The 20,359-nt window shown below is 47.0% G+C and overlaps 1 protein-coding gene across 4 annotated transcripts in view; it reads right to left on the reverse strand.

Annotated features, from left to right (window-relative positions):
* Positions 1-20,359, reverse strand: part of LOC135054724 (gastrula zinc finger protein XlCGF17.1-like) — a 56,458-nt gene that overhangs the window by 16,990 nt on the left and 19,109 nt on the right. For all 4 annotated transcript variants that reach the window (XR_010243557.1, XM_063958021.1, XM_063958020.1 and 1 more), the window contains exons 2-4: positions 9,697-9,782; positions 9,483-9,580; positions 3,126-3,237 (exon numbers count right to left, since the gene is read on the reverse strand). Coding sequence is in view for 3 of the 4 variants with exons in the window: in XM_063958021.1 (XP_063814091.1) it covers positions 3,126-3,237; positions 9,483-9,580; positions 9,697-9,730 (244 nt within the window). In the remaining variant the exon portion in view is untranslated. The remainder of the gene's footprint in view (positions 1-3,125; positions 3,238-9,482; positions 9,581-9,696; positions 9,783-20,359) is intronic.

Genomic DNA, 20,359 nt, shown 5'->3' on the forward strand with positions numbered 1-20,359 from the left:
GATGCGACACTGCTATAGGGATATGCAGGTAAGCATCCTGTATGTCCAGGGAGACCATATAATCTGCAGTTTCCAAGGCCAGGACAATAGAGCGAAGAGTTTCCATACGGAACTTGGATACCTTCACAAATTTGTTCAACGCCTTGCGGTTGAGAATGGGCCGGGAGGACCCATTCGGTTTCGGGACTAGGAACAGCGGCGAATAGTACCCATGGCCCCTCTGAGCAAGAGGCACCTGTACTACCACTCCTGTGTCCAGGATGGTCTGTACCACCGAATGAAGAGTCTTTGCCTTTACCTGATCCGAAGGAACGCCTGTCAGGCAAAATCGATGAGGGGGACGGGTTTTGAAGGCGACGGCGTAACCCCGAGTGACGACTTACCGCACCCAGGCATCTGAAGTGGTCTTCAACCATTCCTGGGTATACCTTAGAAGCCGGCCCCCCACCCTGGGGTCCCCCAGGGGGAGGCCCGCCCCATCATGCGGCAGGCTTATCGGTTTTGGAAGCTGGCTGACGGGCAGCCCAGGTACGTTTGGGATTTGGCTTGCCAGATTTGGAAGTGCGACCCTGTTTGGTGTACGCCTGACCTTTTGCTTTTCCTGAAGGACGAAAGGAAATACTTTTATCCTTCGGTACAGAAGGGGCAGTACTTGGTAGACAGGCTGTTTTAGCAGTCGCCAAATCAGCCACTATCTTATTTAAGTCCTCTCCAAAAAGGATATTTCCCTTAAAAGGGAGTACCTCCAGGGTTTTTCTAGAGTCCAGATCCACAGACCAGGACCGCAGCCATAAGATCCGGCGAACTAGAACTGACTTAGTTGAAGCCTTGGCTGCCAGAACACCGGCATCAGAAGCCGCCTCCTTAACATAGTGAGAAGCCGTGACAATATACGACAAGCATTGTCTAGCATGGTCAGAAGAGATTTCAGCTTCCAACTCCTGGACCCACGCTTCAATAGCTTCTGCAGCCCATGTTGCTGCAATAGTAGGCCTATGTACGGCGCCCACAAGGGTATAAATCGCTTTTAGACAACCCACTACACGCTTATACGTAGGCTCTTTCAGAGACGTAACGGTAGTGACAGGTAGAGCTGAGGAGACCACCATCCTTGCCACATGTGAATCCACTGGTGGAGGTGTCTCCCAATTTTTAGTCAGCTCTGGCGCGACAGGATAGCGAGCAAGTAGCTTCTTATGAGGCATGAACTTCTTTCCTGGGTTCTCCCAGGATTCCTGACGAATATCACCCAGATGATCAGAGTGAGGTAAAACTAGTTTAACCACCTTCTGACGTTTAAACCTATCCGGTTTCTTAGGAGGAACGGACGGTTCTGGTTCATCTGTAATCTGAAGAATTGACCGTATAGCCTCCAATAATAAGGAACATCCACTTGTGAAACACCCTCCCCATCAGATTGATCAGGATCGGAATCTGTGGGGTCAGTATAAACGCCATCCTCATCAGACGAGGTGTCAGGGACAGCAGTGGATTGTGAGGAAGTAATGGCCCGCTTAGAGGACCCTTTGGTCTTAGGGGGGCGAGGGTTTGATTTCTTAGTAGTCAAGGAATGGTTCAATTGCTGTAACTGAATGGACAAATGATCTGCCCACGGCGGATTAACCGCGGGGACCATGAACGGTTGCACCAGCACAGGAGGTCCCATATGGGGCGTTAGTTTGGTAACTAGTGTAGTCAGTAGCGTGGAGAAGGCAGCCCACGGTGGGTCATTCTGAACCCCAGTTGCTACAGTCCCACTGGGGGGCAAGGATCCCCCAGAACCAAAACCCTTAGCTGCTACGTTTTCCTCAAATGTATCTGCGACTTCATCACCACTCCCAGTGGGTTCAGCCCCAGAACCGTTACCCTTTTTGGCAGACATGATATATCGCAATACAAGGTAACACAGTACAATATCAGCAGCACAATACCTGACCCAAACCCCTGAGCCGTGTACTCAGCACAAACAGGAATTAAGGAGAGATACGGTGACTAAAATCACATAGAAAAATACACACTGAGTATATCTTGTGAATAACCTATATTAATATTATAAACCTGACGCACCTAGTCCCCTCAGGTTATAGAATATAGGGATAGCAAGCTGAGTGAGAAACACGAAATGGAAGTCACACAGCAGGCAAATGCAAACACAATAGTCACAGTTGTACAATGCAGAAGTTATGACATGCAATAATACTGCACTGGACTAGCTATATAGCTATATAAAAGATAGATATAACAATGCACAGTAAAGACTGGATGTATATCACAGTGTACTTGTACTAAATAACCCTGACTAAATGCACTGTTTCTTAACTAGCACTGTCAACAGACATGTAGAATACTTAAGTGTCCAGTAAGATGCACAGTGCTGAAATGCAGGCGGCTTTACAGAGGAGGATTTGCCCAAACAGTCCCAGGAACAGTGTAGCTAAGTGTAATGGCGCCCAAACACTGCTGGGAGTGAGAAGAGAGAGAGATATGCAGCTCCAGGGCGGGAACATTTACTCTAAATGGCGCCCTGGGGCTGGGGGAGGGGCTACAGGTCTAAGCCTTTCCCCCTGCTGGACTTAACCACCGGTACTGTGGGCTGCGTGAGAAATGGTTTATGAGAGAAACCGACCTGTGCCCTTGCCCTGGTGGCCTAGTGGGGTCCCTGTACTGACACAGTGTCCACGACAGCGCGCGCGGCCCGACTCCCACCGGGCGCGCCGGATCGCGATAAAGTGCGGGTCCCCTTAAATAGGTTTTTACTAATTTGAATGTCACCAGTTGATATGTGACTACTCATTTAAATACTTGTCAGAGCAGCGAGACCGCTCCTGGGGTCAGAGTCGTCTCTCAGATGATGAGACCCTTGCACAGAAGGAGGAGAACAGATGGGAACGCGGAGGGAGAAAATACCATTCCACTGGATGAGTTGTTGTAAAGAACCTATTTTTACAGTGCGGGGAGGTCAGTTCTCTGGGGGTATAATTGGGGCTGATGGCTCCTGACTCATCCATTAGGCAGATACAGTATTAGTCTATACTAACAGAGGAGGGTGTAGGTCAAGAGATTGCTGTAGTGAATGAACAAGTTGGATACAGTATGTGACTCAGTACTTTGTGATTATTACTCACCTGTTCTGATATCTGTAGGGATTTCCTCCTCCTTATACTGTTGATCACCCCTCACATACGTCTCTTCTTCTACCTCTAGAACTTCAACCTTAATAATAGTCAGACCGTCACCCTAAACAACCCACAAAATAATGAAATGCCATTTTAATACTGTCTGATTTCATTAACTGAGATAAAACAAAAAATAAGATTTTACTCACCGGTAAATCTATTTCTCGTAGTCCGTAGTGGATGCTGGGACTCCGTAAGGACCATGGGGATGAGCGGCTCCGCAGGAGACTGGGCACAACTAAAGAAAGCTTTAGGACTACCTTGTGTGCACTGGCTCCTCCCACTAAGACCCTCCTCCAGACCTCAGTTAGGATACTGTGCCCGGAAGAGCTGAAACAATAAGGAAGGATTTTGAATCCCGGGTAAGACTCATACCAGCCACACCAATCACACCGTATAACTCGTGATACTATACCCAGTTAACAGTATGATAACAACTGAGCCTCTCAACAGATGGCTCAACAATAACCCTTTAGTTAGGCAATAACTATATACAAGTATTGCAGACAATCCGCACTTGGGATGGGCGCCCAGCATCCACTACGGACTACGAGAAATAGATTTACCGGTGAGTAAAATCTTATTTTCTCTAACGTCCTAAGTGGATGCTGGGACTCCGTAAGGACCATGGGGATTATACCAAAGCTCCCAAACGGGCGGGAGAGTGCGGATGACTCTGCAGCACCGAATGAGCAAACTCTAGGTCCTCCTCAGCCAGGGTATCAAACGTGTAGACTCTTGCAAGAGTGTTTTAACCCGACTAAGTAACAGCTCGCCAAATTTGTAAAGCCGAGACCCCTCGGGCAGCCGCCCAAGAAGAGCCCACTTTCCTCGTGGAATGGGCTTTCACAGATTTAGGGTGCGGCATTCCAGCCGCAGAATGTGCAAGTTGAATCGTGCTACAGATCCAGCGAGCAATAGTCTGCTTAGAAGCAGGAGCACCCAGCTTGTTGGGTGCACACAGGATAAATAGCGAGTCAGTTTTCCTGACTCCAGCCGTCCTGGAAACATATACTTTTCAGGGCCCTGACTACGTCCAGAAAACTTGGAATCCTCCAAGTCCCAAGTAGCCGCAGGCACCACAATAGGTTGGTTCACATGAAAAACTGATACCACCTTAGGAAGGAATTGGGAACGAGTCCTCAATTCCGCCTTATCCATGTAGAATACAGATAAGGGCATTTGTATGACAAAGCCGCCAATTCTGATACACGCCTGGCCGACGCCACGGCCCACAGCATGACCACTTTCCACGTGAGGTATTGTAGCTCCACGGATTTAAGTGGCTCAACTCAATGCGACTTCAGGAAAACCAACACTACGTTGAGATCCCACGGTGCCACTGGAGGCACAAACGGGGGTTGACTATGCAGCACTCCCTTAACAAAAGTCTGAACTTCAGGCAGTGAAGCCAGTTCTATTTTGGAAGAAAATCGATAGAGCCGAAATCTGGACCTTAATGGAACCCAATTTTAGGCCCATAGTCACCTCTGACTTGTAGGAAGTGCAGAAAACGACCTAGCTGAAATTCCTCCTTTGGGGCCTTACTGGCCTCACAGCACGCAACATATTTCCGCCATATGCGGTGATAATGGTTTGCGTTCACTTCTTTCCTAGCTTTAAAAAGCGTAGGGATAACTTCCTCCGGAATGCCCTTTTCCTTCAGGATCCGGCGTTCAACCGCCATGCCGTCAAACGCAGCCGCGGTACGTCTTGGAACAGACAGGCCCCCTGCTGCAGCAGGTCCTGTCTGAGCGGCAGAGGCCATGGGTCCTCTGAGATCATTTCTTGGAGTTCTGGGTACCAAGCTCTTCTTGGCCACCCGGAACAATGAGTATAGTTCTTACTCCTCTCCTTCTTATTATTCTCATTACCCTGGGTATGAGAGGCAGAGAAGGGAACACATACACCGACTGGTACACCCACGGTGTTACCAGAGCGTCTACAGCTATCGCCTGAGGGTCCCTTGACCTGGCGCAATATCTTTGTAGCTTTTTGTTGAGGCGGGACGCCATCCTGTCCACCTGTGGCCTTTCCCCACAGTGTACAATCATTTGGAAGACTTCTGGATGAAGTCCCCACTCTCTCGGGTGGAGGTCGTGTCTGCTGAGAAAGTTCTCAGTTGTCCACTCCGGGAATGAACACTGCTGACAGTGCTAACACATGATTTTCCGCCCATCGGAGAATCCTTGTGGCTTCTGCCATCGCCATCCTGCTTCTTGTGCCGCCCTGTCGGTTTACATGAGCGACCGCTGTGATGTTGTCTGACTGGATCAGCACCGACCGGTGTTGAAGCAGGGGTCTAGCCTGACTTAGGGCATTGTAAATGGCCCAAAGTTCCAGAACATTTATGTGTAGGGAAGTCTCCTGACTTTTCCATAGGCCTTGGAAGTTTCTTCCCTGTGTGACTGCCCCCCAGCCTTGAAGGCTGGCATCCGTGGTCACCGGGACCCAGTCCTGTATGCCGAATCTGCGGCCCCCTAGAAGATGTGCAGTCACCACCACAGCGACACCCTGGCCCTTGGAGACAGGGTTATCCGCCGATGCATCTGAGAATGCGACCCGGACCACTTGTCCAACAGATCCCACTGGAAGATCCTTGCACGGGACTTGGCGAATGGAAATTCTTCGTAAGAAGCTACCATCTTTCCCAAGGCTCGCGTGCATAGATGCACCAATACCTGTATTTGTATTAGGAGGTCTCCGTCTAGAGAAGCCAACTCCTTGGACTTCTCCTCCGGGAGAAACCCTTTTTATCCTGTTCTGTGTCCAGAACCATACCCAGGAACAGTAGACGCGTCGTAGGAACCAGCTGTGACTTTGGAATATTCCGAATCCAGCCGTGCTGTTGTAGCACTTCCCGAGATAGTGCTACTCCGACGAACAACTGCTCCCTGGACCTCGCCTTTATAAGGAGATCGTCCAAGTACGGGATAAGTACTTCGGCCATTACAGGTTGAGTCTCCCTTATCCAAAATGCTTGGGACCAGAGGTATTTTGGATATGGGATTTTTCCGTATTTTGGAATAATTGCATACCATTATGAGATATCATGGTGATGGGACCTAAATCTAAGCACAGAATGTATTTATGTATCATATACACCTTATACACACAGCCTGAAGGTAATTTTAGCCAATATTTTTTATAACTTTGTGCATTAAACAAAGTGTGTGTACATTCACACAATTCATTTATGTTTCATATACACCTTATACACACAGCCTGAAGGTCATTTAATGCAATAATTTTAATAACTTTGTGTATTAAACAAAGTTTGTGTACATTGAGCCATCAAAAAACAAAGGTTTCACTATCTCACTCTCACTCAAAAAAGTCCGTATTTCGGAATATTCCGTATTTCGGAATATTTGGATATGGGATACTCAACCTGTACCTTGGTAAATACCCTCGGTGCCGGGGACAGACCAACGGCAACGTCTGGAATTGGTAATGACAATCCTGTACCACAATTTTGAGGTACACCTGGTGACGAGGGTAAATAGGGACATGCAGGTAAGTATCCTTGATGTCCAGTGATACCCTGAAATTTTCCAGGCTTGCAATAATCGCCCTGAGCGATTCCATTTTGAACTTGAACCTTCGTATATAAGTGTTCAAGGATTTCAATTTTAGAATGGGTCTCACCGAACCGTCTGGTTTCAGTACCACAACATTTTGGAATAGTAACCCCGGCCTTGTTGAAAGAGGGGTACCTTGATTTCACCCTGCTGGAAGTACAGCTTGTGAATTGCCGCCAGTACTACCTTTCTCCGAGGGAAGCAGGCAAGGCTGATGTGAGGCAACGGCGAGGGGGAGTCGTCTCGAACTCCAGCCTGTATCCCTGTGATACTACTTGCAGAACCTAGGGATCCACCTGTGGGCAAGCCCACTGATCCCTGCAGTTCCCGAGACGCGCCCCCACCGCACCTGTCTCCACCTGTGGAGCCCCAGCGTCATGCGGTGGACTCAGAGGAAGCGAGGGAAGATATTTGATCCTGGAACTGGCTGACTGGTGCAGCTTTTTCCTTCTTCCCTTGTCTCTGTGCAGAAAGGAAGCGCCTTTGACCCACTTGCTTTTCTGAAGCCGAAAGGACTGTACCTGAAAATACGGTGCTTTCTTTAGGCTTTTGTGAGGAAACCTGAGGTAAAAAAATTTCTTCCCAGCTGTTGCTGTGGATACGAGGTCCCAGAGACCATCCCCAAACAATTCATCACCCTTATAAGGCAGAATCTCCATGTGCCTTTTAAATGCAGTATCACCTGTCCACTGCCGGGTTTCTACTACCCTCCTGGCAGAATGGACATTGCATTAATTCTGGATGCCAGCCGGCAAATATCCCTCTGTGCATCCTTTATATATAAGACAACGTCTTAAATATGCTCAATGTTAGCAAATATTATTATCCCTGTCTTAGCATATTAATATTATCTGACAGGGTGTCAGACCACGCTGCAGCAGCACTATTTATGCTGAGGCAATTGCAGGTTTCAGTATATAACCTGAGTGTGTAAATACAGACTTCAGGATCGCCTCCTGCTTTTTATCAGCAGGTTCCTTCAAGGTGGCCGTATCCTAAGATGGCAGTGCCACCTTTTGAAAAACGTGTGAGCGCCTTATCCACCCTAAGGGATATCTCCCGGGAAAGGGTACGCCATCAGTAACTTTTTAGAAATAACCAGTTTCTTATCGGGGGGAAACCACGCTTCTTTACACACTTCATTCATTCATCTGATGGGGGAACAAAACAGTGGCTGTTTTTTCTCCCCAAAAATAAAACCCCTTTTATGTGGTACTTGGGTTTATGTCAGAAAATGCGTAACACATTTTTCATTGCCGAGATCATGTAACGGATGTTCCTAGTGGATTGTGTATATGTCTCAACCTCGTCGACACTGGAGTCAGACTCCGTGTCGACATCTGTGTCTGCCATCTGAGGTAACGGGCGTTGTTTTGAGCCCCTGATGGCCTTTGAGACGCCTGGGCAGACACGGGCTGAGAAGCCGGCTGTCCCACAGCTGTTACGTCATCCAGCCTTTTATGTAAGGAGTTGACACTGTCGGTTAATACCTTCCACCTATCCATCCACTCTGGTGTCGGCCCCACAGGGGGCGACATCCCATTTATCGGCCTCTGCTCCGCCTCCACGTAACCTTCCTCATCCAACATGTCGACACAGCCGTATCGACACACCGCACACACACAGGGAATGCTCTGACTGAGGACAGGACCCCACAAAGTCCTTTGGGGAGACCGAGAGAGAGTATGCCAGCACACACCAGAGCGCTATATAATGCAGGGATTAACACTATAACTGAGTGATTTTTCCCCAAATAGCTGCTTGTATACATATATTGCGCCTAAATTTAGTGCCCCCCCTCTCTTTTTAACCCTTTGAGCCTGAAAACTACAGGGGAGAGCCTGGGGAGCTGTCTTCCAGCTGCACTGTGAAGAGAAAATGGCGCCAGTGTGCTGAGGGAGAAGCCCCGCCCCCTTTTCGGCGGACTTTCTCCCGCTTTTTCTGTGATACTGGCAGGGGTAATTTTACATCTATATAGCCTCTGGGACTATATATGATGTATATTTTGCCAGCCAAGGTGTTATTTATTGCCCTCAGGGCGCCCCCCCCCCCCCAGCGCCCTGCACCCATCAGTGACCGAAGTGTGAGGTGTACATGAGGAGCAATGGCGCACAGCTGCAGTGCTGTGCGCTACCTTGGTGAAGACCGAAGTCTTCTGCCGCCGATTTTCCGGACCTTCTTCGTGCTTCTGGCTCTGTAAGGGGGACGGCGGCGCGGCTCCGGGAACGAACACCAAGGTCGGGTCCTGCGGTCGATCCCTCTGGAGCTAATGGTGTCCAGTAGCCTAAGAAGCCCAAGCTAGCTGCAAGCAGGTAGGTTCGCTTCTTCTCCCCTTAGTCCCTCGCTGCAGTGAGTCTGTTGCCAGCAGGTCTCACTGAAAATAAAAAACCTAAATATACTTTCTTTCTAGGTGCTCAGGAGAGCCCCTAGTGTGCATCCAGCTCAGCCGGGCACAGAAATCTAACTGGGGTCTGGAGGAGGGTCTTAGTGGGAGGAGCCAGTGCACACCAGGTAGTCCTAAAGCTTTCTTTAGTTGTGCCCAGTCTCCTGCGGAGCCGCTAATCCCCATGGTCCTTACGGAGTCCCAGCATCCACTTAGGACGTTAGAGAAAATATCAGTGTATTAGATATATATAGCTTCTCAACAAATCAGATCATGAAAAGTCACTGAATTATTTTGGCATTGTAACTCAGTTATATTGGTAAGACTCTAAATCCCATCTACCTGATTCTCCTGTGGGACACTGTGATTCTCCTCTGTATGGTCCTGGGAATATAGAGGACGGTGACATCTCTCTGGGGTATTCCTTTTACTGGCCCCATCTGTAGGAGACACAATGTGATAGAGTACATTGTATAAATGTGATTATCAAGTGATGTGTATCTAGGTAACCCCACAGCTGCTCTCTCCATTACACTACATGACAGTCTACTCTTACCCAGTGATGTGAGGGTCCGGTGATTCTCCATCATCACGTCCTTATACAGACCCCTGTGTCCTTCTACCTTCTATATACTCCAACTCCTGCATGGAGAAATACATGGTGACACCTTACAAGACATACATGTATGCATGGACCAAGACATAAGTGTGTACTTTTAAAATGACAAACTTTATTAATTTCCTTTCAAAATATTTCTCTTTGTTACGACTGAAAGATCTATGAAATTAGAAATAAGCAAAATAATAATTCTGTGGCTGTGCTGGATCATTTCAGTCAAAATGAATATTCTTCCCAAACATCTTAATCCTTTTAAAACATTTACTGTTAGAGTATAAATATGGCTGCCTAGCTGTAAATGGCATGGTGGAAGACTTGCAGCTCCTAATACAACAAGCCGCGGAGGCCAGGATTTTCCGGATGGTAACGTCTACTATAGGTCTAAAATCTCACTCAGATTATGTGCATCTTTTGCCTCACCTGCCATACTGATATAGAGGACGGTTACCTCCATCTTGAATATATGTGGACATTCTAGTAATAGCTTACTAAATTGAGGCTAAATCTCTGTCTACGTTCCATTATTCGGGGAAGAAAAGAAGCATTCATAATGTCTACAAGAGTATGTTGAAATTACTATATGATTATAATGTTGACAAACGGTTCCTGGTGGTCTAGTGGTGACCCACCTGGTGCGGCGAGACCGGCGGCTCCAGAGGGGCCTTGTGGGTCTGGCAGTAATCCTACTGTGTTTCTGGCAGGTAGTATTACTAATTTACCTTAACTATCCCACTGGTGGCTAAACATAACCTTCCCCTTATGAAGCTGAATTCTAATCCTCCACTTCTGAACCTTGAAGAATGCTGTTGAGAGTATGGTGACGACATTATGGGGGGAGGGGGGGGGGGGGATTCAATTGCGGGCGGCAAATAAAAAAAAAATGGGCCGTGGCGTTTTCCTATTCAATTGCAGGACTGAAAATTGGATGCAGTGATTTCTATAGTAATAACTGTGTCTTATCTTCATGCACCTGCAGACCAGTCTGATTTTTCCTGAAATCGTTAGGTTTACGGAAAGTCACCGGCACTTGCTCTGGGATCCCGGTGGCACCCACTTGAGGACTAATTAAGCAATTGGAAGTTTCCAAAAAGCTTAATTAGTCTGTAATTACTCACCGTCCAAAGTTGTGTCTTCTTCCAATGTCGGGTAACATGAGGCATTTACTAAAGGATAATCTCTTATACTGAAGCTAATTAGTCTCTCACAGCCACCGACACTGTCTGTATTGTTCTGTAAAACAAGAACCCCTGACAGGACCTAAGTCGGAGATGTTTGCTTCTGTGTGTGCACGGAATGAGGGCTGCATCGTCGCACACAATGCCCAGTGACCCACAGTCTGGAGCCGGGTAGCGTTCCCAAAAATAAAGTGACTTCCTCAGCTACAGAGCTGCGAGGGACACCTGAGTAACATTAGGGCTACTCAGATGGCCAATGGTCTCACAGATGATCCAATACTGCATCTTAGGCAGGTTGCATAAAAAAACATTTTTTTTATAAAAAAAAAATTATTCTTATTTATTTGACTGAAATCAGTTTTTATTGATTTAAATCAAATTTTTGTGATTTAAATAGGATTTTTGTATTAATATTTTTTTTAAGTAAACTGCTTAATTTTAGATGTTTACACCTTGTTTTAGTAATACATGAACAAGTTTTGAAGTGAGAACAGTATCAAAAATAACAGTAATAGAACAAATACACACCAAACAGTTGCATCAAGAAGTACAATTAGGCTCTGAATTTCACTCAATCACTTGTTTGAGTCTGAGTCAAACATGTACATGTCTTTGTTCACGTCCTCACGTTTGTCCTCAACATAAAATGCTTGGTAGCATGCAACCTGCTTTATAATTTCCCAATCTGTTGCATGTTTTGGATTGTACAAAACCCATATGTTGAAAAAATCCTTTCCATTCCTGCACTTGATGAAACTGAGGTGAACACCTGCTTCATAAGATTTACTACAGAAGTGTCTAACTGAAGTTGAGATGCGTAGGACATCCACCAGGCTAGAGGAGATACTTGGCATAAAGTGTCCACTTCAAACATGTATGGTGCCAATGGTTTCATGAATGCACGAAAGTTGATGATGACCGGCATAATTTGACGATTATTGACATCAGCAAACTCTATAGCAGTCTCAATTTCAGCAGGACTAAGCTTTTTTCCTCAATACCTAGGATCAAGTAGATTAGCCAGCAAGTGGGCATCTGTGAGTGCAATTTTAGCTCTTGCCTTTTCCATCTTTACTACATTGCTGTAGTTTCCAATCTCTTCAAGATCATCTAACAGCTTCTTCCACACTTGTATGACCTCACTGTGCAGTTGCGTGTTTGTGCACGATCCAGGGCTACAGCTACAGGTTTCAGTCGAGCCAAATAATCGTCAGCACTCCACTTAATACCAAAGTAAGTTATTAACTTTGTTAATAATATCTTGTGGGATATCATCTATGTTTCTCTGACGTCCTAGTGGATGCTGGGAACTCCGTAAGGACCATGGGGAATAGCGGGCTCCGAAGGAGGCTGGGCACTCTAGAAAGATTTCAGACTACCTGGTGTGCACTGGCTCCTCCCACTATGACCCTCCTCCAAGCCTCAGTTAGAATTCGTGCCCGGCCGAGGTTGGATGCACACTAGGGGCTCTCCTGAGCTCTTAGAAAGAATAGACTTAGGTTTTTTATTTTCAGTGAGACCTGCTGGCAACAGGCTCACTGCAGCGAGGGACTAAGGGGAGAAGAAGCGAACTTGCCTGCTTGCAGCCGGATTGGGCTTCTTAGGCTACTGGACACCATTAGCTCCAGAGGGATCGACCGCAGGCCCAGTCCTTGGTGTTCGGTCCCGGAGCTGCGCCGCCGCCCCCCTTACAGAGCCAGAAGCAAGAAGATGGTCCGGAAAATCGGCGGCATGAAGACTCTGTCTTCACCAAGGTAGCGCACAGCACTGCAGCTGTGCGCCATTGCTCCTCTCACACTTCACACTCCGGTCACTGAGGGTGCAGGGCGCTGGGGGGGGGGCGCCCTGAGGCAGCAATAATAACACCTTGGCTGGCTAAAATACCTCAATATATAGCCCCAGAGGCTATATATGAGGTAAATACCCCTGCCAGAATTCCATAAAAAGCGGGAGAATAGGCCGCGAAAAAGGGGCGGAGCCTATCTCCTCAGCACACTGGCGCCATTTTTCCCTCATAGCTCGGCTGGAAGGAAGCTCCCTGGCTCTTCCCTGCAATATACAGTAACAGCAAGAGGGAAAAGAGAGGGGGGGCATTAAATTTGGCAGTATATATACATATATTATATGAAAAGCAGCTATTAGGGACATAACTCAGTTAGTCCCTGTATATATATAGCGCTCTGGTGTGTGCTGGCATACTCTCACTCTGTCCCCCCAAAGGGCTTTTTGTGGGTCCTGTCCTCTGTTGAGCATTCCCTGTGTGTGTGGGGTGTGTCGGTACGGCTGTGTCGACATGTTTGATGAGGATAATGAGGTGGAGGCGGAGCAGATGCACTTTGAAGGGACGTCACCCCCTGCGGGGCAGACACCCGAGTGGATGAACTTATGGAAAGAAATGAGTGCACGTATAGATTCTTTACATAAGAAATTTGACGACATGCCAAATGTGGGACAGCCGGGATCTCAGCTCGTGCCTGTCCAGGTGCCTCAGGGGTCGTCAGGGGCTCTAAAACGCCCGCTACCTCAGTTTGCAGACCCGGATGTCGACACGGATACTGATAACAGTGTCGACGACGATGAGTCAAACCTAATGCCTGTCAGGGCCATTCACTGCATGATTGAGGCAATGAAAGAGGTGTTAAACATTTCTGATTTACATCCAGGTACCACAAAAAAGGGTATTATGTTTGGGGAGAAAAAACTACCCGTAGTTTTTCCCCCATCAGATGAACTAAATGAAGTGTGTGAAGAAGCGTGGCTTTTCCCTGATAAAAAATTTGTAATTCCTAAGAAGGTACTAATGGCGTTCCCTTTCCCGCCAGAGGATAGGTCACGTTGGGAAACACCACCTAGGGTGGATAAAGCGCTCACACGTTTGTCAAAAAAGGTGGCACTACCCTCTCAGGATACGGCCGCCCTTAAGGAGCCTGCTGATAGAAAGCAGGAGGCAATCCTGAAGTCTGTATACACACACTCAGGCATTATACTTAGACCAGCTATTGCGTCAGCTTGGATGTGCAGTGCTGCCGCTGCATGGTCAGAAAAACTGTCAGAAAATATTGACACACTAGACAGAGACACTATTCTGCTAACGATTGACCATATAAAAGATTCAGTCTTATATATGAGAGATGCACAGAGGGAAATTTGCCGGCTGGCATCTAAAGTAAGTGCATTGTCTATCTCTGCTAGGAGATGCTTATGGACTCGTCAGTGGACGGGAGATGCAGATTCCAAGAGGCACATGGAAGTTTTGCCTTATAAAGGGGAGGAATTATTTGGGGATGGTCTCTCCAACCTAGTTTCCACAGCAACGTCTGGGAAGTCAGCATTTTTACCCCATGTTCCTCACAGCCTAAGAAGGCGCCATTTTATCAGGTTCAGTCCTTTCGGACCCAGAAAAGCAAGCGTGGAAAAGGAGGGTCTTTTCTGTCTAGAGGCAGAGGTAGGGGAAAAAGGCTGCAACAGACAGCAGGTTCCCAGGAACAAAAGTCCTCCCCCGCTTCCTCTTCCAAGTCCGCCGCATGACGGTGGGGCTCCACAGGTGGAGCCAGGTACGGTGGGGGCCCGCCTCAGAAATTTCAGCGATCAGTGGGCTCGCTCACAGGTGGATCCCTGGATCCTTCAAGTAGTATCTCAGGGATACATGCTGGAATTCGAGGCGGCTCCACCCCACCGGTTCCTAAAATCTGCCTTGCCGATTGCTCCCTCAGACAGGGAGGCGGTGCTAGCGGCAATTCACAAGCTGTATTCCCAGCAGGTGATAATCAAGGTACCCCTACTTCAACAAGGCCGGGGTTACTATTCCACACTATTTGTGGTACCGAAGCCGGACGGTTCGGTGAGACCCATTTTAAATTTGAAGTCCTTGAACATGTACATAAAAAAATTCAAGTTCAAGATGGAATCGCTCAGGGCGGTTATTGCAAGCCTGGACGAGGGGGATTACATGGTTTCCCTGGACATCAAGGATGCTTACCTGCATGTCCCCATTTACCATCCTCACCAGGAGTACCTCAGATTTGTGGTACAGGATTGCCATTACCAATTCCAGACGCTGCCGTTTGGACTCTCCACGGCACCAAGGGTATTTACCAAGGTTATGGCGGAAATGATGATACTCCTTCGAAGAAAGGGAGTTTTAATTATCCCGTACTTGGACGATCTCCTAATAAAGGCACGGTCCAAAGAACAGTTGTTGGTGGGAGTAGCACTATCTCAGGAAGTGCTGAACCAGCACGGCTGGATTCTGAATATCCCAAAGTCACAGCTGGTCCCGACGACACGTCTACTGTTCCTGGGGATGATTCTAGACACAGTCCAGAAAAAAGTGTTTCTCCTGGAGGAGAAAGCCAGGGAGTTGTCTTCTCTAGTCAGAGACCTCCTGAAACCAAAACAGGTATCGGTCCATCACTGCACGCGGGTCCTGGGAAAGATGGTAGCTTCTTACAAAGCAATTCCATTCGGCAGGTTCCATGCCAGAATCTTTCAGTGGGATCTGTTGGACAAGTGGTCCGGATCGCATCTTCAGATGCATCGCTTGATAACCCTGTCTGCAAGAACCAGGGTGTCTCTTCTGTGGTGGCTGCAGAGTGCTCATCTTCTGGAGGGTCGCAGATTCGGCATTCAGGACTGGGTCCTGGTGACCACGGATGCCAGCCTGCGAGGCTGGGGGGCAGTCACAAAGGGAAGAAACTTCCAAGGACTATGGACAAGTCAGGAGACTTCCCTTCACATAAATATTCTGGAACTAAGGGCCATCTACAATGCCCTAAGTCAAGCAAAATCCCTGCTCCTACACCAGCCGGTGCTGATCCAGTCAGACAACATCACGGCAGTCGCCCATGTGAATCGACAGGGCGGCACAAGAAGCAGGATGGCAATGACAGAAGCCACAAGAATTCTCCGATGGGCGGAAAATCATGTACTAGCACTGTCAGCAGTGTTCATTCCGGGAGTGGACAACTGGGAAGCAGACTTCCTCAGCAGACACGACCTCCACCCGGGAGAGTGGGGACTTCATCCAGAAGTCTTCCAAATGATTGTACATCAGTGGGGTCGTCCACAGGTGGACATGATGGCGTTCCGCCTAAACAAAAAACTAGAGAGGTATTGCGCCAGGTCAAGAGACCCTCAAGCGATAGCTGTGGACGCTCTGGTGACACCGTGAGTGTACCAGTCAGTTTATGTGTTCCCTCCGCTGCCTCTCATACCAAAGGTATTGAGAATAATAAGAAAGCGAGGAGTAAACACAATTCTCGTGGTTCCGGATTGGCCAAGAAGAACATGGTACCCGGAACTTCAAGAGATGATCTCAGAGGACCCGTGGCCTCTGCCGCTAAGACAAGACCTGCTACAGCAGGGGCCCTGTCTGTTCCAAGACTTACCGTGGCTGCGTTTGACGGCATGGCGGTTGAACGCCGGATCCTGAAAGAAAAGGGCATTCCGGAGGAAGTCATTCCTACGCTTATTAAAGCCAGGAAAGAGGTTACAGCAAATCATTATCACCGCATATGGCGGAAATATGTTGCATGGTGTGAGGCCGAAAAGGCCCCAACTGAGGAATTTCAACTAGGTCGATTTCTGCATTTCCTGCAAGCAGGAGTGAATATGGGCCTAAAACTAGGTTCCATTAAGGTACAGATCTCGGCTCTATCGATTTTCTTTCAGAAAGAACTAGCTTCAGTACCTGAAGTTCAGACATTTGTAAAGGGAGTGCTGCATATTCAGCCCCCATATGTGCCTCCTGTGGCACCTTGGGATCTCAACGTGGTGTTGAGTTTCTTAAAATCACATTGGTTTGAACCACTAAAAACCGTGGATCTGAAATATCTCACGTGGAAGGTGGTCATGTTATTGGCCTTGGCTTCTGCCAGGCGAGTATCAGAATTGGCGGCTTTGTCTTATAAAAGCCCTTATCTGATTTTCCATATGGATAGGGCAGAATTGAGGACTCGTCCCCAGTTTCTCCCTAAGGTGGTGTCAGCGTTTCATTTGAACCAGCCTATTGTGGTGCCTGCGGCCACTAGGGACTTGGAGGACTCCAAGTTGTTAGACGTGGTCAGGGCCCTGAAAATATATGTTTCCAGGACGGCTGGAGTCAGAAAATCTGACTCGCTGTTTATCCTATATGCACCCAACAAGCTGGGTGCTCCTGCTTCTAAGCAGACTATTGCTCGTTGGATTTGTAGTACAATTCAACTTGCACATTCTGTGGCAGGCCTGCCACAGCCAAAATCTGTCAATGCCCATTCCACAAGGAAGGTGGGCTCATCTTGGGCGGCTGCCCGAGGGGTCTCGGCTTTACAACTTTGCTGAGCTGCTACTTGGTCAGGGGCAAACACGTTTGCAAAATTCTATAAATTTGATACCCTGGCTGAGGAGGACCTGGAGTTCTCTCATTCGGTGTTGCAGAGTCATCCGCACTCTCCCGCCCATTTGGGAGCTTTGGTATAATCCCCATGGTCCTTACGGAGTTCCCAGCATCCACTAGGACGTCAGAGAAAATAAGAATTTACTCACCGGTAATTCTATTTCTCGTAGTCCGTAGTGGATGCTGGGCGCCCATCCCAAGTGCGGTTTATCTGCAATACTTGTACATAGTTATTGTTAACTAAATCGGGTTATTGTTGAGCCATCTGTTGAGAGGCTCAGTTGTTTCATACTGTTAACTGGGTTTCATATCACGAGTTGTACGGTGTGATTGGTGTGGCTGGTATGAGTCTTACCCGGGATTCAAAATCCTTCCTTATTGTGTACGCTCGTCCGGGCACGGTATCCTAACTGAGGCTTGGAGGAGGGTAATAGTGGGAGGAGCCAGTGCACACCAGGTAGTCTGAAATCTTTCTAGAGTGCCCAGCCTCCTTCGGAGCCCGCTATTCCCCATGGTCCTTACGGAGTTCCCAGCATCCACTACGGACTACGAGAAATAGAATTACCGGTGAGTAAATTCTTATTTTTCATCACATGCTCTAACAAGAATGGGCCAGTTTTTTAGAAAGGACTCCAAACAGTCTGCCATAGTATTCCAGCATACGTCACTCGGTAGTACTAAATAATTGGTAGAATCTCCTATACCCCATCCATTATTCTCCCCAACTGAGCTAAAAACAAAAAATAGACTGCCCCCACCTACACGTCTATCTCTTTCTAAGCAAAAGTTGTAGTTTTTTAACATTTTGATTTAATGATTTGATTTAAATCGTGCAACCCTGACAATTATCATATTTAGTCCTCACACACATATTCCACAGCTGACAGAGGAATCTCTCCCTGTATAACTGTAAAGCTAGATCCAGACCTGCCAATTATTAGCCACTCTTTCTCCCCAAGATCTATCCTCACATTCCTCTAAGTGTCCGGGTTAGGCCATGCCCCAGTGACATCACATGGAGCGTGCGGGCCGCTCCCGAGGGGGTGACACCAAAATGCTGGCTCCTGCAATGTGGCTACACTACATAATAATACAAAACAGTTTGCACCAGAAGATGTGTAATTCCTTTTCATATACTGTATTAGTGTATGGTTGCCTCACCCCCATATTATAACAATATCAGATATCAGTGTGTTCCAGGAGCTATTTCCCCGCATATATCACTGTATGGTCTCGTTTCCTCTATATAATAATAATAATTACACATATCAGTGTGCGCCAAGAGCTATGTTATCCCCTATCATATATCATTGTACGGTCCCCTCTTACCTATATAATAATACCACATATCAGTGTGTGCCAGGAGCTTTGTTATTACCCCTTATATAGTCCCCTCTCCGAATATAATAATAATAATACCAGATATCAGTGTTTGCTGGCAGCTGTGTTATCCCCATCATATATCACTGTGCAGTCCCCTCTCCGCTATATAATAAAACCACATATCAGTCTGTGCTGGGAGCTGTGTTACTCCCCCATCATATATCACTGTACAGTCCCCTCTCCTCTATATAATAATATCACATATCAGTGTTTGCCGGGAGCTGTGCTAGTATCCCCATCATATATCACTATACAGTCACCTCTCCCGTATATAATAATACCACGTATCAGTGTGTGCTGGGACCTGTGTTATCCATCATATATCACTGTACAGCCCCCCCTCCCCTATATAATAAAACCACATATCAGTGTGTGTCGAGAGCTGTGTTACTCCCCCATCATATATCACTTTACAGTCCCCTCTCTTCTATATAATAATACCACATATCAGTGTTTGCCGGGAGCTATACTAGTATCCCCATCATATATCACTGAACAGTCCCCTCTCCTCTATATAATAATACCACATATCACTGTGTGTCGGGAGCTGTGTTACTCCCCCATCATATATCATTGTACAGTCCCCTCTCCCTTATATAATAATACCACATATCAGTGTGTGCCAGGAGCTGTGTTATCCCCAATCATATATCACTGTACAGTCCCCTCTCCTCTATATAATAATCCCACATATCAGTGTGTGCCGGGAGCTGTGTTATACCCCATCATATATCACTGTACAGTCCCCTCTCCCCTATATAATAATACCACATATCAGTGTGTGCCGGGAGCTGTGTTATCCCCATCATATATCACTGTACATTCCCCTCTCCCTTATATAATAATACCACATATCAGTGTGTAGGGAGCTGTGCTATCCCCCATCACATATCACTGTACAGTCCCCTCTCCCCTATATAATAATACCACATATCAGTGTGTGCCGGGAGCTGTGTTATCCCCCATCATATATCACTGTACAGACCCCTCTCCCCTATATAATAATACCACATATCAGTGTGTGCCGGGAGCTGTATTATCCCTCATCATATATCACTGTACAGTCCCCTCTCCCCTATATAATAATACCACATATCAGTGTGTGCCAGGAGCTGTGTTATCCCCAATCATATATCACTGTACAGTCCCCTCTCCTCTATATAATAATCCCACATATCAGTGTGCGCCGGGAGCTGTGTTATGCCCCATCACATATCACTGTACAATCCCCTCCCCCCTATATAATAATTGCACACATTACTGTGTGCCGGGATGTACTAAAAGGATGATCACAGAAAGGGATGATCGGGATGATTGCCTGCAGTTCACCTCCAAGACACTAGATGTCATAAATTTTTACTTAATTTCAAGAATTACAAACTAAAAAAAAAATCATATAACATCAAATTATATGTAAGTCAGACCCCCTAAGTGACTTATAATATCCTTATCATTTGCAGTAAAAAGTGCATTATCCCATATTTATTATATAGCATAATATATGTACACATACCATTGCATAAGGTGTAATACAAGTTGAGTATCCCATATCCAAATATTCCGAAATACGGAATATTCCGAAATACAGATTTTTTTTTAGTGAAACCGAGATAGTGAAAATAGGATTTTAATAACCTACTGGTAAATCCTTTTCTCGTAGTCCATAGAG

This window comes from Pseudophryne corroboree, chromosome 3 (assembly GCF_028390025.1).
Source record: "Pseudophryne corroboree isolate aPseCor3 chromosome 3, aPseCor3.hap2, whole genome shotgun sequence".
In the NCBI taxonomy this organism is placed as follows: Eukaryota; Metazoa; Chordata; class Amphibia; order Anura; family Myobatrachidae; genus Pseudophryne; species Pseudophryne corroboree.